Consider the following 14,928-nt stretch of genomic DNA (forward strand, 5'->3'; position numbering starts at 1 on the left):
AGTTGCCATTTCCTCTCTGACCTTATGAGGCAGCAGCTGCATCAAGCCCTCCACCACCGGGATGAGGGAGGCGGCCGCCACGGCCCTGACGTCGTCGTCCAGGTCCTGGAGGCCCACCGTGATGGCCGGGAGCACCCGGGGCAGGAAGACCGAGATCAGGTCCTGAGGAAGAGCACAAAGGAGGAAGAGGATTCATGATCACACCTGTACCATCAGGTATGGATCCAGACAGGGGAGGACATGTACATGTTATTTAGGGGGAAATTGACTGAAAATGGGGGTAATTTTTTGGAAACTTATGAAATAACATGTAACCTTTGTACTTATTTAGGCTCACAGGATAGGAGCAATTGTCAAAAACATGGCAACAATAAAACTATTAGACAATAATAAGACTATTAGGCAGTAATAAGACTATTAGGCAGTAAGACTATTAGGCAAAAATAAGACTATAATTTTGACGGGGCGGCTGTAGCTCAGTGGGGTAAGAGGGCCGTCCTGCAACCGCAAGGTTGTGGGTTCGATCCCCGCTCTCCCCATTAGTTGCAAGTCGAAGTGTCCTTGAGCAAGGCACTGAACCCCCAGTTGCTTCCCGGGCGCATCACTGCAGCCCACTGCTCCTTAATAACTAAGGATGGGTTAAATGCAGAGAACTAATTTCCCCTTGGGGATTAATAAAAGTGTATATTATTATTATTAGACAATAAGATATTAGGCAATAATAAGACTATTAGAAAATAATAAGATTATTAGGCAGTAGTCTTCAGATTCAAACTGTTTTCTTAGATTTTTTTTTAACAGAAAACAAATCAGACGATCATATTCAATGTTATTCTTATTTCTTTATAGTTATTTATTGTTTTTACATTTTTATTGGCATTACATTTTTTTTAAACTACTATTAGCAATTATAACTTGTTTCTTTGTTTTTTATAATGAAAAATTATATTTATTATTTTTTGTGTGTACCTACCTAGTACAGGAAACAGACGACACACACACACACACACACACGAGCGATTACGTTATCAGAGTTATGGGGCATTTTTTTGTCCCTCCTAGTTATATCAGGGGCAACATTATATTTCTTAGGGTCAGTTTTGCCCTCGTGTGTTTATTCAATATCTACACACACACACACACACATGCGTGGTACCTGTCGGACGGCCAGGGCGTACTTGATCCCGAGGAGGCCCCCGTGACGGACCTCCCACTGGTCTTCTTGTAAAAGCTTCAGCAGGACATCGACTATCATGGAAATGCCGGTTTCGTTCATGTGGCGAAGAGCCACGCCGAGCGTCTGGGCGCACGTCTCCCTCACTGGCGCCACCACCTGGCAGAGGGAGGGAGGTGTCGGGTAGACGAGACGGGGAAAGAGACGGCATAAATAAACATTTATATTAGGGCTGTGAAACGATTAAAATTTTTAATCGGGTTAATCACAGGTTTTTGTGGATTAATCATGATTAATCACATATTACCGATATTCTCGGTATATTTTGTGAGAACATAGAGATTTATGACACAAGACGGATATATACATTTATACATTCTTCTATACAATGGTGCTGCAACTCAGCAGTTATTTAGCAGTTTTCTTCCATATGGAACATTAATACATCTTCATCCTAAACAGAATGTTTAACCCTCCTGTTACCTTTCGGGTCAATTTGACCCCATTCAATGTTTAATGTCGGTGTTCTTTGGGGTCAATTTGACCCCAGGCTGTTTTTCACTGTGTCAAACATATAAGAAATATCAACTTTTTTATTTATTTAAAGGGCTATTTAGGTAGTCAACAAACAAACTTAAGTACCTCACACTTAAACTTGGGAAGCAATATTAATTCTAATAATTTTCTGGAGGTTTTAATTGCTGGGGTCAAATTGACCCCGAGGGTAAAATATGTTAGTAAATGTAAAGGTAACAGGAGGGTTAAACAGAACATTTTTCTCTTGTTTGTCAACCATTAACTCCACCATGATACAATCTAAAGGCCTCTAGTCTTCCTCTAGCAGCTGCTGAGGCAAACTGACTGTGTGGGTTTTCTTCATGAACTGGGCCGTGATGAAAGGGACGGCGGGGACACCGCTGCAAAGCTGAAACCTCACCGGCCCGGACAGGTGGACAGATTGACAAGTGACTTTTTTTTGCTCGGTTAACGCAACGCGAAGAGACAGAAATGACATGCTGCTGTGGAGATACGATCAACAGACGTTTAGTTTAATAAAAGAACAAAGACGTGCTCTAGAGAACATGTCAGGGGGCGGGCCAATCTCTTTAATGTCATGCGATCTACCGACACTACGCCGCGATCGACTGGCAGGTCGCGATCGACGTGTTGAGACCCTGATCTACAGGAAGTAAAAGTCGTAACAAGGCTTCCGTCGGTGAACCTGCGGAAGGATCATTACCGATGAACAGACCGTCTGCATGAGAGCGGACAGAGTTCAGATTGAAGTGGTGTATTGGAAGCTCATTTTGCAAGTGACTTTTTTTTCGTCCCGACGACCAACAACAGACGGATTGGAAGCTCATTCTGCGCATGCGTTAAAAAAATATAACTAGTTAAACCTGTAATTGAATTAACGCGTTATTTTTCACAGCACTAATTTATATAAATGTTTATTCTTTTAATCAAACTATTGATGTATGAAGGAGCGTATGCCGGATTATATTTTGACCGTCTTTCTTTTAAAAACACTCATTATTTAAAATTCAGTGTAAATGAATATATCAAAATTGATTTTCCAGAACTTTGGGGATTTTTTTTGCTTCCAAGGACTTTTCCAGGCCTTGAAATAACCATTTAAAAATGCCCCGACTTTTCCCATGTGTTCCATGAACCCTGTAATCCTGAATGCAGAACATCCCGATCGGTGACACACTGGCGGTCTCGCAGAAGAACCAAAGACCCACCTCGTCCGACACGAAGTCTCCGAAGCGGTCCAGAGCGAAGACGCAGAGCAGCCGGATGACCACGTCCTCGATCCACTCCTGGTGCTGCCGCGACATCTACGGCGGAGCACAAAGTTTGAGTCACGACTCTCGAGTCGACGCCGAGCCGAGGAAGAAGCCGAGCCGTACCTGCGCCGCCGTGCTGCCCGCCAGCTTCCCGCCCCCGGCGCCCTGGGACTTGAGGATTTCTCTAAGACCCGTGCCTGCACCGTGACGGATCTGGAAACAACGGTTTCAACTTGTTTATATTCATCGTGCACGAGTCACCTGTGGGGTCACCCACGTGGGGACCAATGAACAGGGGTCACCCACATGGGGACCAATTAACAGGGGTCACCCACATGGGGACCAATTAACAGGGGTCATCCACGTGGGGACCAATGGGTGTCCAGGACTTTAAACCAAATGTCCATGACCAAACATTTTGTAAAATCAAGGTGTATATATGAAAAAGTGATAGAATTTCGTATTTAAACTAACAAAGAGAATTCCAAAGTATAGAGAACTTTAAATGACTCAAATGAATGAGACAATAGTTGAAATAAAAGGATAAACGTGCGTGTATTTTAAGTTACGGTGTGTTCACTTGCAGCGTGGAACAATGTGTGAGTATGAAAGAGCGTACGGCGGCTTATATTTAGAGCGTCTTACTTTTAAAAGCATATTAATTATTTTTTTAAACTCAGTGGAAATGCACATTTTTCTCTTCCCCGGGCGTGGAAATAACCATTTTAAAATGCCAGGACGTTTCCAGGTTTTCCATGACCGTAGGAAGCCCGTGCGTCAGAACCAACGACGACGTGAAGAGGCCTTTTGTTCTTACCTCCCACGACGGATCGAAGAGGTCGTTGCAGAGCTCCTCGCAGAAGCTCTCCAGAGGCCACTCCTGCACACAGACACAGCGTCAGCCACACGACGCCAGAGCCCAGGACGTGTTTTGGGGGGATTCCTCACCTCCTCTAAAACGCCGCTGCCTTCAGGGACGTTGTCCGTCGAGGCTTTGCTCTCCGTCGCCTGGTCGGCGACAGCGTTGCTGGTTTTCCTTCGTTTCTCTTCCGGCTCGCCCTCGAAGCTGTCGTTACTTTAGGTAAATCATGTTATTAGAAGTTATTAGAAGCCATCAAACTTTAAAAGAAAACAGAGGGTCCAAAACTGTTAAGATGAAAATGTAAACTACATGTTGACCCCTTCAATATGTGTTGATGTTCATGGAGTTCTGATGGACACGTTTCAGGTACACAGTGAGGGTCCTTCTACCTCTTTTCATTGGGCTCCATGTCTTTGGACCGCTGCTTGGCCACCAGCTTGGCCATCCGCTTGGCCTTGTTCTTCTGGCGACTGCTCATGCCGGGCCGGAACTCAGAGTCAATCAATTCGGCGGCCTGAAGGGGCTGAGAACAAAGACCACGGGGTCATGTTACGGTTCCATTCCACACGCACGTACACCGGAGACATGATTACCGACCGTTTCTTTCATAAATCGATTCTCTGGCTCAAAGCGCCACAAACTCAGCGGCGCTTCCTCTAGACGAACAAGTCCCCCTCAGTTCACGTACAAGTCCTGTTCGCTATTTTATACCGCAGAGAATGAAGACCCCGTGCTCCATACTGCCAGTTCAAGAGCAGCGGCCAATCGGTAAAAGGAAATCATCATATTGTAGAACCACACCGAGCGTCTGCCTTCCATCAGGCTTCATACACATTGGGTTTACAGGACTATTCACTACATTTCTATGAGCAAACATTTTTAAATCTCGGGTGTAGACATGAAAAAGTGATAAAATGTCATATTTAAACTAAAAATGACAATTCCAAAGCATTCAGTATAAATACACACGGTGTAAATGAACATATTCTAGGTTTTCCATGACCGTGTGAACCCTGTTCCATCAACTTGACACGAATGCAGCGCCTCACAATGGATGAGGCACGCAGGCCCGGAAGCAGAAAAGAAAATTACAAATACCAAGGAAGGAATCAAGAGGCAGCGAGAGAAAGGAACGAGTCATTTATTTGACGACGCAATCTTCTTGATTTTTAATTGATTTGGCGACAAGTTTCCCCATTTCCTGCCTCACGTCTGATAATCTTGAACTTCGTCGTGCCTCCTCACTCAAACAGGTGAGGGGTGCTGAGTGAGACCCACCAGGTTGTTGTGGGCGCTGGACCCGGCGGTTGCTTTGCTCCCGTGAGCCCGCGGCCCGCCGCTGTCGTCCAGGTCCTCGTCGTTGAACAGCTCCTCGGTGTCGATGCCGATGGCGGCGCCCATGTCCAGACCCAGCTTCTTCTGCAAGAGCTTCCTCTGGCGGGCCAGACGTTCTTTAGGGTCAATCTCACCTGAGGAAGTTAAATGACAGGGTGGAACTCTAGAGCAACTAGAACTCAGCGAGGTCCAGTTTCCTCATACGAAGGTCTGGAACAGAGCCAAGATGTTGTATTCTTGTCATCTGGCTGATCATCTGATTTTCCCAGCTGCTCCTGAACGCATCATCTCACTCTTCCGGTAAGCTCTGGTTGCCAGCTCAACAGCGAGCATGACTTCTTCTTCTCTCCCTCCCGCTCCCTCTTGCTCAGTGTGTCTCATGTATAGTTATCCCCCTGCCTCCCTTAATGATAACGATACATGCAACAAGTGTAGTTTATTTGCTAGGTTGGAGGCAGGTCTAAGTGGGTTAGATGCACGGCTCCGCGCCATCGAAGCTCAGACAGCTATGCTAGTTAGCCCGCCCTCTCCCGTAGCGGAGCTACAGTCAGCTGATAGCTGTTCCCCGGCGGTAACCGTGCAGCCGGGTGGTTGGGTAACTGTTCGCAGGAGTAGTAAGTCTACACAGAAGCTCGCTGTGCACCAACCACTTCACGTTTCGAACCAGTTTTCCCTGCTCAGCGACACACCCGCTGAGGAACACACCCTGGTTATCGGGAGCTCTATAGTCAGGAACGTGAAAATAGCGAAGCCGCGGACCAGAGTCGTGTGCCTCCCGGGGGCCAGAGCGGGCGACGTGGAGTCTTGTTTGAAGCTGCTGGCTAAGGATAAGCGGAGATACAGTCAGATTGTAATACACGCCGGTGGTAATGGCGCTCGAGCCCGCCGCTCGGAACTCACTAAAATTAATGTGGAATCGGTGTGTGCTTATGCCAAGACGTTGTCGGACACCGTAATTTTCTCTGGCCCTCTCCCAAATTTGCAGATAGACGAATTGTTTAGCCGAATGTCGTCTTTCAACCGCTGGCTGTCGAGGTGGTGCCCAGCGAATAATGTGGGCTACGTAGACAACTGGAAGACTTTCTGGGGAAAACCTGATCTGATGAGGAGAGACGGCATTCATCCCACGTTGGACGGAGCGCGTCTCATTTCTGCGAATATGACCAAGTTGATCACCGGACTTAATCTATGACAACCCAGGGTTCAGATCAGGAACCGGGAGCAGAGTTGTAGTTTAACACCCTTCTCTGCTCTTCCATTCGAGCAGTTACCCACCCATGACTTTAGAGTAGAGACTGTGTCTGTCCCACGGCCACTTCAATTAAATAAATTAAAAGTAAGCAGAAGAGGAGTCGTACACAATAACCTTATACAAGTTAACACCATTATTTCAGCAGTGCAACAAAATAAGTCTATTAAATGTGGTCTCCTAAATATTCGATCTGTCATCTAAAGCTGTGTTACTAAATGATCTAATATCAGATAATCACATTGATTTATGTTGCCTAACTGAAACCTGGCTGAGCCATGAAGAATATGTCTGCCTGAATGAATCGACTCCTCCAAGTCATATTAATACTCACATTCCTCGAGGCACCGGTCGAGGAGGTGGAGTAGCAGCCATCTTTGAATCGAGCCTATTAATTAATCCTCAACCAAAATTACACTACACCTCATTTGAAAGCCTTGTTCTTAGTCTTTCACATCCAACCTGGAAAACACTACAGCCAATTCTATTTGTGATTCTGTACCGGCCACCAGGTCCATATTCAGAGTTTATATCTGAATTCTCAGAATTTATATCAAGTTTGGTTCTTAAAACCGATAAAGTTATTATTGTTGGAGATTTTAATATCCATGTGGATGTTGATAATGATTGCCTTAGTGCTGCATTCATCTCCTTGTTGGACTCGATTGGCTTCTGTCAGAGAGTACAGAAACCCACTCACAGCTTTGGCCACACGCTTGATCTTGTTCTTACTTATGGCGTTGACATTGAGCATTTGAAGGTCTTCCCACAGAATCCTCTTCTGTCAGACCACAACCTCATAACTTTTGAATTTATACTACCGGAGTGTACTCCGTTAGTCAAAAGTTTCTACACCAGATGTCTAACTGACAGTGCTGTAGCTAAATTTAAAGAAGCGATTCCTTCTGTTTTTGATTCGATACCACGTCTCAATATAACAGAGGACTCCTGGTCTAACTTTAGTCCGTCCCAGATTGATCATCTTGTTGACAGTGCCATAGGCTCTCTGAGAATGACACTGGACTCGATAGCCCTCTGAAGAAGAAGACAGTGAGGAAGAGGAGGTTTGCTCCCTGGTATAACCCTCAGACCCGCAAACTGAAGCAAACGTCACGAAAGCTTGAACGCATATGGCGTTCAACTAATCTCGAAGAATCCCGCTTAGTTTGGCGAGATAGTCTTAAAACATATAAGAAGGCCCTCCGTAATGCCAGAGCAGCCTATTACTCATCAGTAATAGAAAAAAATAAAAACAACCCCAGGTTTCTCTTCAGCACTGTAGCCAGGCTGACAGAGCCGAGCATTCCTATAAACCTCAGTGGTAATGACTTCATGAACTTCTTTAATGAAAAGATTTTAACTATTAGGGACAAGATTAATATTCTCTTGCCCATAACCACTGCCAATCTGTCCTCAAGTGGAATGGCCTTGGAAACCGCTGTATGCCCTGGTGTATATTTGGAGGGCTTTTCTCCCATCAACCGTGACCAATTATCTTCAACGGTTTCTACTTCGAACACGTCTACCTGTCTCTTGGACCCCATCCCGACGAGGCTGCTTAAAGACGTTTTGCCTTTAATTGGCGGCTCTCTATTAGATATTATCAATGTGTCTCTGCTAACAGGTCACGTACCACACTCCTTCAAAGTGGCTGTTATTAAACCTCTCCTGAAGAAGCCCACTCTGGATCCAGAGGTGTTGGCTAACTACAGACCGATCTCTAACCTCCCTTCCTCTCCAAGATCCTTGAGAAAGTGGTCGCAAATCAGTTGTGCGACTTTCTACATCATAATAGTTTATTTGAGAAATTTCAATCAGGATTTAGAAAACACCACAGCACCGAGACGGCACTGGTGAAAATTACAAATGACCTCTTAATGGCAGCAGATAAAGGACTCCTCTCTGTCCTGGTCTTGTTAGACCTTAGTGCTGCATTCGACACCATTGACCATGACATCCTGTTACAGAGACTGGGGCAGTCGATTGGCATTTCAGGCACGGCACTAATTTGGTTTAAATCCTACTTATCAGATCGATCTCAGTTTGTATTTGTAAACGATGACGCCTCGATAACCACCAACGTTAATCACGGAGTTCCACAAGGTTCTGTGCTTGGACCAATTTTATTTACCTTATACATGCTTCCTTTGGGCAATATTATCAGGAAACACTCCATAAACTTTCATTGTTATGCAGATGATACTCAACTATATTTATCGATAAAACCAGAGGAGCGCAACCAACTCGGTAAAATTCAAGCATGTCTTAAAGACATAAAAACATGGATGACCTGCAATTTCTTGATGTTAAACTCAGACAAAACCGAAGTAATTTTAATCGGCCCTGAGCACCTCAGAGATCAATTATCTGGTGATGTGGATTCTGTAGACGGCATTGCTCTAGCATCCAACACCACTGTAAAGAATCTTGGCGTTATCTTTGATCGGGACTTGTCCTTTAACTCCCACGTAAAGCAAATCTCAAGGACTGCATTCTTTCATCTACGTAATATTTCAAAAATCAGGCACATCTTGTCTCAAAAAGATGCAGAAAAATTGGTTCACGCGTTCGTTACTTCGAGACTGGATTACTGCAACTCCTTATTATCAGGCTGCTCTAATAAGTCTCTTAGGTCCCTCCAGTTGATCCAGAATGCTGCAGCTCGTGTTCTCACTAAAACTAAGAAAAGAGATCACATCACTCCTGCACTAGCTGCTCTGCACTGGCTCCCAGTAAAATCAAGAATCACTTTTAAAATTCTTCTCTTAACGTACAAAGCCTTGATTGGTGATGCACCATCATATCTTAAGGAGCTTGTAGTACCATATTGCCCACTAGAGAGCTACGCTCACTAAATGCGGGACTACTTGTAGTTCCTAGAGTCTTAAAAGTAGAATGGGAGCCAGAGCCTTTAGTTATCAAGCTCCTCTTTATGGAACCAGCTTCCAATTTCAGTCCGGGAGGCAGACACAGTCACCTCGTTTAAGAGTAGACTTAAGACCTTCCTCTTTGACAGAGCTTATAGTTAGGGCTGAATCAGGTTCACCTGGTCCAGCCCCTTGATATGCTGCTATAGGCTTATAGCTGCCGGGGACGTTAAGGATGCACTGAGTACCTATCTCCTCTCTTTTCTCTCCTTAAGGATGAATTTTCATCTCTCAATCACACGTTACTAATTCTGCTTTCTCCCGGAGTCCTTTTGACTTCACGTCTCATGGGGTCATCGGACCCTATGAGACGACATAGATCCTATCTGCCTGATGGATCATTGAGGTCTGGGTCGTGGAATTCCTGCTCCTGACTACGCCACTGTCCTGTTGAGACTCCGCCTACTGTTGAGACTCCGCACTCCTCCTCCCACCGCCATCTGCCTGATGGATCGTGGAGGTCTCCATCGTGGAATATGCCTACTATGAACTATTCATACACTCTGTCATATTCATTGAATGTATTTTAACTCTAAATCTGTCCTTCTGTACACATTACATCTATTGCATCTGTCCATCCTAGGAGAGGGATCCTCCTCTGTTGCTCTCCTGCAGGTTTCTTCCCTTTTTTTCCCCCTGAAGGGTTATTTGGGAGTTTTTCCTGGTCCGATGTGAGGTTTTGGGGCAGGGATGTCTATGTGTACAGATTGTAAAGCACTCCGAGACAAATTTGTAATTTGTGAAATTGGGCTATACAAATAAAACTGAAAAAGACTTTGTGGTTATTAAACCACTTCCTTCAGCTTATTCTACTCTTGTTATCACTGTTGGGCTCAGGGTTCTGATGATATCGGGCTCTCGAGACTATATTTGTTTTGTGGATGCGAGTCGGCCCGTTTGCTCAAAGGCTCTTCGTCTTGGTGGCGTCTCAGATCTCTGATTTTAATATCGCTGGACGTGAGACGCCGATTTAGTTCTGCTTGTGAAAAATAATAAACACAAGAGTCCATTCTCTGGTTAAGCCGTCCACATTTATCCTGTGAACTAACTGAGCCTTCAGGTATGAAGCTCCTCTTTTATGGAACTAGAGTAAATCCCAAAAAAGGGCAATTTAGAAAAGTAATGACTCAAAATACTCCAACGAGCTCAAAGTCAGGTCACGGAACATAAAGCGTGAACACAGTAACAATGGATCCTTTTCCTCCATTTGCATGTTAATCCAGAGCGCTGCCGCCTGGGGGTCACTCCGACGGAAACAAACGAGAACCATTACTAACCGGTTGCGTCATCCTGCAGCTCAAACTCGGCGCCCGCGGATCCCAGCAGAGAGGCGCCGTGCTTGAGGAGGCGGGAGATGTCGAAGTGGTAGAAACTCAAGCGGTCACAAGAGGAGTCGTCTGGAGACGAGTCGTCACCGGACTCTACGGGAAGAAGCAGGAGTCTCAGAGCGGCACGTTGGGCCCTCCAAGTACTTGTTGAATCAGATTTTACGCCTTTTGTACGTTATTAATATTTTGAAGAGATATGCAATGTAAAACTCAGGAAAACTCTTTATTGCCACATATTTGAACTTGTTGTTTTAGTTTACAGGGTGCACTTTGTTATCATCTTAAAGTGCAAAACAGGTTAATTGCAGCAACAATAAGCAATTTATTTTGACAAGTTATTTTTTGCATTTTAATATAAGTTAGAGAAAACGTGTATTAGTTTTTGGTCTAAAGGAGCAATCTGGTTTAATTTAAAGGTGATAGCAAAGTAATTATATTATTTGAAATAGCACAGATGGAGTCACATTGCGTTGTTATTTCAATAATAATTCAGCATGGACCATTGCCATGGACCAGCATTCACCATTGTCACAATTTTGTTGGGGCACGAACATCTCTCTTCCTCCGAAGTGGGCGTGACAGAAGAAATTTGAGAATCATTTCTTTAGGGACACTGAAATGTGACAGAAAACACTTGCCTTCTTTCGGTTTGGGCGTCGGGTCCCACTCAGGAATATTCTTTACGATGGCCTCGACAGCTTGGCCTGCTGCTATTCGAGTGTCCCAGTTGGGACTTCTTAGGTAGGTCAAAATCTGGTAGACAGAAAATACATTTAAAATGTCTCTTGTAAAAAAAGGCAAGCAGAAACTGGGCCGTGTACAGCCTTTGTGAAGAAGTTAGGTTAAAGTGGGAATAACATACACAACCCAATCAAGGTGCTATGATGGCACATCCAGTTACTGTTTTAAACGATCAATATTTCACACATTTGAGTGCAGAGACAGTCAAATACGCCCCGGATGACGTTATTTTATGGAGGATCAAGAAGACAGTGAGCCACCAGACGCACCTTTGACAGGAGGGTATTGAGTTCATGTGGGTGGAGTTTCACCACTTCTCCGAGCTGCTGGGCCGCTGCTTTCCTGGTCACTGGTGTTGTCCCGGTGTCAATCAAGATAAACAAACGATCGAGTCTGAAGACGGGCGACAATAAAAAATTAAAAAAGTCAATGGAAACTTTACGGGCCGTGCACAATGTGCCGCACTGAACAAACACGGCGGTTCCTCTTCTCAAATGTCTGGTGCTCTCATATGCAAGGATCACTTCTAAATCTGCATTTGTGTACATTGATATGACCTTTACTTTATCTATCTACACATATATACACATATTCATATATCTACACACACATAAAATATATATTATATATATATGAATCAAATATATATATATTTGATATATCAAATATATATATAGTTATACATTTGATATATCTAAATATATATCAAATAATTTGAATCAGTGATTTATGATAATTCATCAGCATGTAATTAATAATATTTGCGTGGGTTAAATCATTTTATTAATTGTTATATTGCATTTAGCGTTGTCTTTTTATGCTTTTAAAATGAAATTATCTGAATGAAGCGGTTTATTCTACTACTTGCCTTAACCCACTTAAGTCACAGAACATATGATTCATTATTAAAAAGTCTAAATAAATCTTCTAGTGTAATGATGCAAATATCAATGGGAGGTAATGGGACCATAATATTGTGATATTGATTTCCACCCCTCCCATGTTGCCCAGCCCCAGTGTGGCTTTGCCCCCAGGTAACCCGTCTAATGAACCTGGTCTTTAGCGGCTCGTTATTAAAACTACATGAGAGGTTCCACTGATAGTAAACATCCAAACACTCTGTAGAGGGAACAGAAGCAGCATAATCATAAGGTTATTCAACAAGTAACCAAACTTCAGCATCGAGGCCGGGCTGCAGGCACCTGCACGTCGACATGTTTGTTATATACAGTGATCCTGATCAAGTTTATCGATACCCCCTATCAGTAGAACTCTCCAGGTCCCCAATAACGGACTCTAGGGTGTCGCTAAACTGGCCTTCATGAAACCAACCTCACTCATTACGTTACAGCCTTATAACAGAACCACCGTTTACAGGGCGTCAGGACTCACTTAAACACTTTAAATATATATATTGTATTTCATGTTATCGTTACCCGACGTAAACGTTGAGTTATGTGCCCGCGAACAGGCACTATATAATGCTACACCGCGTTAGCTCCCAGGCTAACGCTAGCCGGCCGCTACAGGGCCAAATCCAAAGCTAACGCGTATTAGCATGTTAGCTCGCGAACGTTAATTGGTTTGGACGGATTAAAACAAACACAAAAAGCGGGTCCGCGGAGGCAGACAAGTCTTACCTCGATACCGCCATGGTCGCTTCTTGAACCGGCCTTCCTCCCACCCACATTCAACAGGCAGTACACCGTGGCTCGTTCCTCCTCCCCGCTGTTTAACGGCTCCCAATGCGGCAGATAACAGCAGATAGATGAAGTCATTAGCTAGTTAGCAGCTTCCGCTAAGCTAGCCGAGGCCCAGGCGGCGCGCGCGCCCGACCGGCCCGACTCCCGAACCCCGGAGTTCACCTCCGATTCATGGGTACAAAGTTGTCCCCCTTGTCTCTCCGGTATCTTATCCCGTGAACTATCGCCGAATACCACAGGCACAACAATCTATAGCTGACGTTACCCCTCGGAACCCTTCGCGGATAAATATTTCAACCTAATTAGGTAAAAAGAGTTATTTTGAAGCGCGCCGAGGGCGACCCAGAAGACTGTTTTTATATGAGGAGCCATCTTGCATTTATTCCTTCCTCCACGGCGGGCGGAGGCTGATTGGCTAGCAGCGTATTGAGAGAGCCAATCAGAATGCAGGTTAAAAGAGGAAACGAATGGAAAGGGAAAAAATCGTTCTCAATACTATTCGATATATTGTTGCGTCCTAATATATAATATATATATATATATATATATATATCTATGATATATATATATAAATATATAATATAATATATATATATATGTATACAATATATATATAAATATATAAATATATATATATATTATATATATATATATAATATATATAATACATATAATATATATATATATAATATATTATATATATATATTATATATATTTGTCATGAACTGGATTTGCTTCTAAAATCAGATAAAATAATCTTAGTTTAAATATATAATATATTTTTCAGATATATTTTTATATATGTATAATATATATATATATATATAAATATATAAATATATTTATATATATATTATATATATAATAAATATATTATATATTATATATATTATATATATATTATATATATTTGTCATGAACTGGATTTGCTTCTAAAATCAGATAAAAATAATTTTAGTTTAAATTTGTTACATAAGCAGTTTCACTATATTTGATTTACATTGCTGAATTTTACCTTCAGTTAAACGTGTCAATGATTCTTGTGCTGACCGTGGTCCTGAAAGGCCAATGGCTATATGTCAAGGGTCCTTTGCCTTGACTTAAGAATATGAAAGAAAAATGTACAATTTATATTAATTATTATCTATAATGAATAATTTGGCATTTGGCATTCAGCAAAGGTTAATCATGCTTAGTGTTTCAGACAAATTTGCTCTTTTCTTGTATTTACAATATGCAAATAACATTCATATTATTGTACCAGACTCTTTGTTTGTAAGTGCACCTATCAGACACAATCACACACAGCGAGCGTAACCCATATAAATGTTTTAATGGTTTATCAGATCTTACTTCCTTGAAGCATGACTCACCCACGTGACACCTCTCTGACTGCAGGTATGCAAAATACCCATTATTTAAATAACACGGTTTATTTTATTGTATTTAAATGCTACATAACATCCTCTGGACTGTGTCATCTCCACATTTACTAATTATATGAATCAGTAAAAGGTTAATTAATTGAGAAACAGAAGAAGGAGGGGGCGGAGCTTTCCAGAGTAACAGGAGAAGGAGGGGGCGGACCTTTCCAGAGTAACAGGAGAAGGAGGGGGTGGAGCTTTGTAGAGTAACAGGAGAAGGAGGGGGCGGAGCTTTCCAGAGTAACAGGAGAAGGAGGGGGCGGAGCTTTGTAGAGTAACAGGAGAAGGAGGGGGTGGAGCTTTGTAGAGTAACAGGAGAAGGAGGGGGTGGAGCTTTGTAGAGTAACAGGAGAAGGAGGGGGTGGAGCTTTCCAGAGTAACAGGAGAAGTAGGG

At 43.2% G+C, this 14,928-nt stretch overlaps 1 protein-coding gene across 1 annotated transcript in view; it reads right to left on the reverse strand.

Annotated features, from left to right (window-relative positions):
* btaf1 (BTAF1 RNA polymerase II, B-TFIID transcription factor-associated) overlaps positions 1-13,461 on the reverse strand; it is a 30,173-nt gene extending 16,712 nt beyond the window's left edge. The window contains exons 1-12 of the mRNA XM_056436311.1: positions 13,047-13,461; positions 11,676-11,799; positions 11,304-11,418; positions 10,615-10,758; positions 5,105-5,295; positions 4,216-4,349; positions 3,913-4,039; positions 3,782-3,844; positions 3,088-3,177; positions 2,920-3,015; positions 1,157-1,333; positions 22-162 (exon numbers count right to left, since the gene is read on the reverse strand). Coding sequence (XP_056292286.1) covers positions 22-162; positions 1,157-1,333; positions 2,920-3,015; positions 3,088-3,177; positions 3,782-3,844; positions 3,913-4,039; positions 4,216-4,349; positions 5,105-5,295; positions 10,615-10,758; positions 11,304-11,418; positions 11,676-11,799; positions 13,047-13,096 — 1,452 coding nt within the window. The 5' untranslated portion in view covers positions 13,097-13,461. The remainder of the gene's footprint in view (positions 1-21; positions 163-1,156; positions 1,334-2,919; positions 3,016-3,087; positions 3,178-3,781; positions 3,845-3,912; positions 4,040-4,215; positions 4,350-5,104; positions 5,296-10,614; positions 10,759-11,303; positions 11,419-11,675; positions 11,800-13,046) is intronic.
* Positions 13,462-14,928: the final 1,467 nt, after the last annotated feature.

Source organism: Pseudoliparis swirei, chromosome 17 (genome assembly GCF_029220125.1).
Source record: "Pseudoliparis swirei isolate HS2019 ecotype Mariana Trench chromosome 17, NWPU_hadal_v1, whole genome shotgun sequence".
NCBI lineage: Eukaryota > Metazoa > Chordata > Actinopteri > Perciformes > Liparidae > Pseudoliparis > Pseudoliparis swirei.